Below are 7,456 nucleotides of genomic sequence, written 5' to 3'. Positions count from 1 at the left end.
GTCCCATTAACAAAGTTATTGAGCATCTTTTCCCATCTGAAAAGATGGGCCCATCTGAATTTTCTTTTTCCATAAACTGTCTCTTCATATACTTTGCCTACTCCCCCCCAATTCAAGCCACTGTTGATTCATTTTTAAATAATTTATGGAAGCTCTTTAGATATTAGAGAAATCAGCCCTTTGCCTCTCTGATGAGTTGTAGTTGTTCCCTTAGTTTGTAGTTTTTCTTTTGACTTTGCATGTGGTGGTTTCTGCAATGCAGAAATTTTAATATTTTATGTAGCCAAATGTATTAATCTTTTCTTTAGAGGCTTAGGTTTTTTATACTGAGAAAGTCCTTCTCCACTCTGAGTTAAAAAGAAATTCTCCCAAGATTTCATCAAGTACTTATAAAACATGATTTTTTAAATAGTGGTATAGCATTTTATGATAGGGGAAAACTATAATTTATTTAATCAATCCCCTATTGTTGAATATTCAGCTTTTCCTCCCACTACTGGTTTTCTGATACCATTTTTTTTTTTTTTTGTAGAGACAGAGTCTCACTTTATCACCCTCGGTAGAGTGCTGTGGTGTCACAGCTCAGAGCAACCTCCAACTCCTGGGCTTAGGCGATTCTCTTGCCTCAGCCTCCCAAGTACCTGGGACTACAGGTGCCCACCACAACGTCTGGCTATTGTTTTGTTGCAATTTGGCTGGGGCCGGATTTGAACCTGTCACCCTCGGTATATGGGGCCGGCACCCTACCCACTGAGCCATAGGTGCCACCCAGGTTTTCTGATATCATAAGTATTATAATACCTCAGTGCAAAGCCTTATACATATAAATTCTATTTCCTTAGGCTAAATTTCTGAAAGTGACCTTCATTCCTGTCCCCAAACTGACCCCGCAGTGGCAGGTCTGCCTCAAACAACTATTTCTATCAAAACTTTCTCAGAGTCTGAGCCAGACCCAGGCCTGACATAGCATTCATTTCCTTGGCTATGGGTCCCAGAGGAGATTATGCTGGGTATACTGGAGAAGGGCAGACATGCTGAGACTGGAGAGAGAGAGAAACCCCAGAATAGCCTATGGGTCTCACTCACAGCTCTTCTTACTCTCCTTTTGTGTACAATTCTATATTCCAATAATTTGTGGCCTGGTTTTTAAGATGACAGCAGCAAATTAAGAAGAGGAAAAAAGACTGCTAGTCAGAGGTGCCCTGGCCCATAGTGTAGTTTCCAAAGTCAGAACAAGTCTAAGTGTAAAAATAAAACACAGTCAAAAAGCAGTCCATCTAGACAAAGCAGCGCAGGGCTACACTGTCCCACAAACCCCAGGGATGGGTGAAGAAGAGCTGATTAGCTTGGGTAATTCCCAAATTTGCTTCTAAACACAAATTCTGAAATTCATCTTGAATATTTTGTGGTGGGCAGAATGACCCCCTTGCCAAAGATGCCCTTGGTCCTGATGCCCTGAATCTGGGAGTATGTTACACTTCCGGTGAAAGGGAATTAAAGTTGCAGATGGAATTAAATCACCAATCAGTTGCTTTTAAAATAGAGAGATTATCCTGGACTACCTGGGTAGACCCCATGTAATCACAAGGGGGCTTAACAAGAAGCAGCCAGAGGCAGGATACCCAGTGTCAGAGACAGAATGGGAGAGAGACCGCAGGCCACTGCTGCTTTGCAGATGGAGGGGCCGCTAGCCAGGGAACGCCGGCAGCTTCAGAAGCCAGAAAAGGCAAAGACGTGGATGCTCTGAGAGTCTCCTGGTAGGAAGGCACCCTTGATTTGAGTCCATTTCGGACTTTTGATTTACAGAACTCTAAGATAACGCATTTGTGTTGCATCAGGTTTGTGCCAGCCGTTAGTGGCCAGAGGAAACCAGTGCGGATACCGCCCGGGGCTGCCCAGTAAGCAGGCGCCTGGAGAGAGAGGCGCCCTGCCCGCGCCCACACGCCCGGAAGCAGGGTCAGCTCGTGCCCGATTCTGGTCCCTTTTGGCTGTCTTGCCGCTTCCCTGCCTTCTTGACGAGCCCCAGGTATAGAGAGAGTTCAGCCCTGTCCAGGCGACGTCCAGTTATCTGCATTCCCGCCTCAGGACTAGGGCGACTCCCCGCGACAGATACGTCCAGTTGTGGACCGGGGGGGCCTGGGTTGGGGGGCGTTGAGGGGCGTCGGGGGAGCAGGGGACCCGGAGCCCTGGAGCGACTCCGGTCGGAGGAGCAGCTGGCGCCCCAACCCCAGCCCAGGGCCCCGGCGGGGACGCAGCGGAGCCGCCCCGGCGGCCTGCGAGGGGTTAACCCGGAGGAGTGGTGGTCGGGTCAGGTTACTTCCTTTAAGGCGGCGGGAAGGAGGAGTCCAGTCCTGGTGGGGCAGGGACGGCTGCAGCCGGGCGGCGTCCGGGAGGCTCGCAGCCCAGGCAAGGGGCGCGGGCGCAGGGCTGCGCGGGGGGCGGCCGTTGGGTGGGCGGGGGCCGGAGGGAGCCGGAGCCTCGACGCCCGGCGCGTGCCGACAGGCGGACATCTATCTGCTGCCGCGACGCCCCCTTTCTCCGATGGGTAAACTGAGGGCACGAGAAAGCGAAGAATTAAGCTCCCACTGCGATCCCGTGGCCAAGTGGGTCCCCCCGCGAGTCCCGCAGCGGGTCAGAGGGCCTCCCACCCGGGAAGGTGGGCCGCAGGATGGGCCCAGGCAGCCGGGGCCTGGGGAGGACCAGCGGGAGAGGGGCGGGGACGCAGGGTGTAGGATGGGGTGGCAGTCGCGGGGCGGGGCGGGTCCAGGACTGCGGGGAGATCCCCTGCCCCGGAGTGTCTGCAGCACCCAGGGGCGGCGGCGGCCCAGCGCTCCAGTCTGGGGTCGGAGGACCCTTGGTCACCCTTTGGGCCTCCACCCTGGCCTTCGGGTTAAGAGGAAAGGGAACTCTCAGTTTGAAATGTCCGTTTTACAATCGTTAGGTTTCTCTTGGCCCTCAAACAACCCCATGGAGATTCGGGCTTTGCGGATACGGAACCGCATTTAGAGGTTTGGGGGCGCAGCTGAGACAGATCATGATTCCCACTGCGGTCCACTGGTGTTCTGGAAGGGCAGACCCCAAACAGCCTCCGGGATGGCGTGGACGGTGCGCGGCTGCCCGCTCTGAGGTGTGCCATGCCCTCCTCCGCACTGGCCCAGCCATCCACCAGCCCGGCCCCACTCCAGGTGTCTGTCGTCTGTGGCCCTTCATGGCCCCAGTCACACTTCGGAGGCAGGGCCGGGGTCCTCCACAGGCTTGAGTCTGGAGCCAGCCCTGCTGACAAGAAGCTGGGCTTCCCAGAAACCGGCCTCCCCAGATCCCAGTCTGGGTCTGCTCAGGGGTGTGTGTCTCCACCCTCCGGCTTTACCTGCCTGGGCACTGCCAAAGTGGATGTGGTAGTGCTCTCAGGGGGCATGTGTAGTTAAACCTAAAGGATCTGCCACTAACTAGCTGTGTGACCATGGGCAGATCCCTTAACCTTTCTGTGCCTCAGTTTCCTCATCTGCCAAAGGGGGTGATTATCCCAGCAGGGCATCCAGAGGATGCTCAGTTACATAGATGGGAGCTGTCAGGCCGGCCTGTAACCTGGGGCCTTCCCTGGCCCTTTCCCCACTTCTCTGAAAGGGCCCCTCTGCTTATTGCCCTCCCTTGGGCCAGCTGCTGATATGAACCAGCTTCCCCTGGGGGCCTTCTGAGGTTCTCACAGGATTGACAGTGTCCCCAGCTCCCAGAGGAAGCACCCTGGGGTGATGCAGCTGTGGGTGGAGGCGAGAAAGCCAAGGGCCTGCAGGGTCATAGCGTGCTCTATCTGGGGTCCCTCATCTTTGATCCCCCCACATTCACTGCTCCTTCAGAGTGGCCGGATAGGGTTGAGGTTGCCCCTTAGCTCCCAGCCTGCCCAGCCCGACAGCTCACAGGTGGAGCTGAAAGAGTACCAAGACCTACCCACTCCTAGTCTGGGGTGGCACCTAGGTGATGTGGCAGCTTGACCATGGATGGTAGGCTCTCTAGGCCACAGCCCCTCCCAGGTTCCTGGTATTTCATGTCCAAGTAAGAGGGGCATCTTGTACTCCCACATCTGAGACAAAGCAGCCTTTCCCATTCAGCTGGTGTCTTCTACAGGTGTGACCATACCTTAAATATTCTTCAGCACAATTGTCAACCTTAAGGTTTTTGTTTCTTTTACTATAGATTAACTTGTGTTTTCTGGACTGAAACATAGACAGGGCAGAAATTGTAAACCCAGAAGAGCAGGCTCAGCTCTACCCTTCAGGAGATCAGTGGTACAAGGAACGCGTGCATTTTGCTCACCTGACGAAAGAACCTGCACCAAAGATGACCCCGACCTCCCCCCAAATCACACAGGCTGGAGCAGAGGTTCCCAAAGTGGGTGCAGCTATGCAAGACAATCTTAGGGGCTCCCTACGTGAGTCAGTGGTCATGACTGAGACATGTAAACGAACAAGTCTGCTGTGATTTCATTATTGCTCAGGAGACTCAGTAAAAAAGTGGACTGAAAGAGAAATGCTTAGAAAAGAATGTACAGTAAGGTCACAAGGGTGGGCTGTGCACAGTCCAGGAACCTGGAAGAACTGTGTGGTCTGGAGGGTGGGACCTGTCCCCAGGGTCTCGGGCCTGGTGTTCCATCTGTAACTGTTGTCTGTCATGCTGATGCACTGCCACTGTGCACTAGGCCCATGTACCTGGCCATGCGACATGGCCCTGGAAGGGCTGCCCTGGGGTGGCAACACTGAAGTGTCCTCCAGGACAGGTAGGCAGTGGGTGAGGAAAAGGCAGGAAGCTTTCTGAGCTCAAGGACCAGCTTGTGTGTGAAGAGCACTGGGGATTGGAGGAGGGAAGAGCAGGGTGGGTTTGAGGAAGCAAAAGAGGCCCCCAGGGGGGAGCACGGGGATCTTGTGTCAGAGGGCTTGAGATGAGGCCAGAGAGTCACTAGAGCTGGATCATACCAGACCTGTAGGCCACGGTGAGCATGGGGGGTGTCATCATTCCTTTGCTGACATGTATTGCGTTCCTGCTTGTGTGGGCTTCCCCTGATGGCCTTTTCATGGGTCCTATGAGAGAGGTGTGAATTGGAGGCAGTGGGCAGAGGGGCTGCCAGGTGTGGCCTTTGAGCTGGGTTTTGAAGTATGAGTAGGAGCGGGTTAGTATGGTCCTCAGAACAGAGATCTCTCATTGTAGGACTGGGGCTTTGAGCTGCCTGCTGCACCAACTCTGAAGACCAGAGGCCTTTTCTGAAAGTAAAGATCCCAGCCAGCTGGGCCCATGGTCTGAGTCCAAAGCAAACAGGAAGAGCCCACGGTGGGCCAGGCAGGGCCTCTTTCTCTGTTTGGAGAAGGGATTAAGCCAAGCCTACTTGTGGGTTTATGGGAGGGGGTTGCAGGCTCAGTCAGGGACACAGTGTAGTCCAGAGGATGTATGGCCCTCAGTGCCAGCACTACACGGTGCTGTGACAACTCCCTTGGCAAGTTCCACTCTAACAGAGAATGTTGGGACCCCTTGGGGGTTACTATTCTCTCTTACCAGGCCCAAGCTGGAGCGCTCCCTAGACACATGGCTAGCCACTGTGTCCCTTGGCCATCAGCTCAGGCCTGATGGAGTGGCTTCCGGTCACTGCAATGGGAAACCCACAATGGCCTGGCCTTGCACTGGGCCTGCTGGAATTGATCTGTGTCTGTTCAATTCGTGCATACATTTACTTAACAAGACTCAGGCAGGTTTGGGGAGGCAGGAGTGGCAGATGAATGAGGCCTTCATGGAGCAGACATGCTGAAGGAGCAGATAGGCATGGGAGTCATAGGTGCTGGGACTGGCGGGAGTCCAGCATGGTTGGAGGACGGTCAGAAGAAGGGGGGGATGTTCTCCTGGGGCAGGTGTGGGGTGGTATAGGTGTGGAGATGGAGGCTAGAAAGACTTCAGTATGGAGTCTCTCCTGGATTTACTCACCCATCCATGCACGTGTGTGTCCATTCAACATGTATGTACTAGGCACCTACCATGTGCCAGGCAAGAAGCAACCAAGGCCCTACCTAATCTCATGGGGCCTGCAGTCCAGGGCTTGTGCCATCACTACACAGATCAAATAGAAAACTGCTGAGTTCTAAGACTCTGAAGAAGAGGTTTGTAGTGCTAATGGAGCTAGTAGGGGTTTGACCTGGTCAGAGAGGTCAGCGAGGTTTCTATGAGGAAGACTTAAAGAATGAAAAGGAATTGAACAGGGCAAGAGGGAAGAAAAGGTGATCTAGGGAGCGGGAATAGCATGTGCAAAGGCCCTGTGGTAGAGGATGAGATGAGACCAGCGTGGCTGGGGCACTACTACACAGGGGAGCATGGCAGGAATGAGGCTGGGAAATGGGCAGGTGGATTGCACCTAGACTCGCAGGTCCCTTTAGAAGATTTCCTCTGGATTCTATAAACAAAAGGAAGGTCTATAGTAGTGGAGAAAAGGATTGAGAGGGCCCACTTGGAAGTGAGAAGTACATGAGGGTGCAGCTCATGTCTGCATTATAAATGAGAATTGCTTTGACTGAGGATGTGGTGAGTGAGAGGTTGGGGGGATTGGATATGTGGTGCACCAGGCAGTGTGAAGTTGTGAGAAACAGGGCTGGTGTCTGGGTTTCCCTGTCAGGGCATGTTTTATTGAGTATAAATAATATCTTTATTTCTACCAAGAACAGAAAGTGAGGCCATAGTTGAGCTTTAGGTAGGAAAGAGGAATGATTTGTAGGTTCAATTAGGTGATGTTTAATATGTTTTCTTGTTAAGCCCGTTCAACACACCTGAGAGGTAAATATCGTTATTTATTTATGAGAAAAGAGATTCAGAAAGGTAAAGTTACCTGCTCAAGGTCACAGCTGGGAAGAGGCTCAACCTCCACCAGCAAGGCAAAACAACTCATTTTACTTTATTCAGTGAGCTGATAACTGAGGAAAAAGTATTTGGCAGAATGACAGGAAGGGCAGTCTGGAAGAACCCTCTCCTCTGGCAGCGTGCCAGGGGGGCTGGGGCCTTGTCATGAGTAGCCCCCTGGACTCAATCTGAGGGATGACCAGCGTGCTGGGGATGGCCCCACCGTTCTCTGTGTATTTCCTATTCCTGTTCTTGGGAGGTCCTTCCCTGATTCCCATCTCAATCCTGCTGCTGTTCCCGCCATCTCAGCTTCAGGCAGATCGACACACTGCCACCTGGCTGCTGCCTCTGCCTGCTGGGCCCAAGGCCCACAGCCTGCCCTTCAGACTTGGGCCTGGCTCCCAGGCGGCCTGCAGCCAGTAACTGGACACTCTTTGCTCCCGCAGGTACCCTGAGATCAGCTCGGAACGCCCCTCCCAGATCTCGTCTCCAGAGCCCTAGGCAGACAGCCCTGGCCCCGTGCAGTGACCTTCGCCTGTCTAAGCCCTGGTTAATTTTTGCCCAGTCCACCTGCTGTGGCTCCTCCCCC

At 53.5% G+C, this 7,456-nt stretch overlaps 1 protein-coding gene across 1 annotated transcript; it reads left to right on the top strand.

The window, feature by feature from the left end:
* The first annotated feature begins 1,322 nt into the window (after positions 1–1,322).
* LOC128598654 (translation initiation factor IF-2-like) lies at positions 1,323–7,423 on the top strand. The gene is made up of 4 exons (XM_053609308.1): positions 1,323–1,350; positions 1,839–2,026; positions 2,110–2,603; positions 7,314–7,423. The coding sequence occupies exons 1-4, from the start codon at positions 1,323–1,325 to the stop codon at positions 7,366–7,368; spliced, it is 765 nt and encodes a 254-aa protein (XP_053465283.1). The 3' UTR covers positions 7,369–7,423.
* Positions 7,424–7,456: the final 33 nt, after the last annotated feature.

The sequence above is a fragment of the Nycticebus coucang genome, chromosome 2 (assembly GCF_027406575.1).
Source record: "Nycticebus coucang isolate mNycCou1 chromosome 2, mNycCou1.pri, whole genome shotgun sequence".
NCBI classification, from domain to species: Eukaryota; Metazoa; Chordata; class Mammalia; order Primates; family Lorisidae; genus Nycticebus; species Nycticebus coucang.
Note: the sequence above shows the minus strand (reverse complement) of the source record. Positions and strands in the feature narration are given on the sequence as shown.

What these genes read in the sequence shown, in the direction of transcription:
- LOC128598654 (XM_053609308.1), top strand. Translation starts at nt 1,323, where the DNA reads ATGGGTGAAGAAGAGCTGATTAGCTTGG. An exon ending in AGAAGAGCTGATTAGCTTGG is followed by an intron (nt 1,351 to 1,838) that starts GTAATTCCCAAA and finishes GTGTTGCATCAG; the next exon opens with GTTTGTGCCAGCCGTTAGTG. An exon ending in CACTGCGATCCCGTGGCCAA is followed by an intron (nt 2,604 to 7,313) that starts GTGGGTCCCCCC and finishes TTGCTCCCGCAG; the next exon opens with GTACCCTGAGATCAGCTCGG.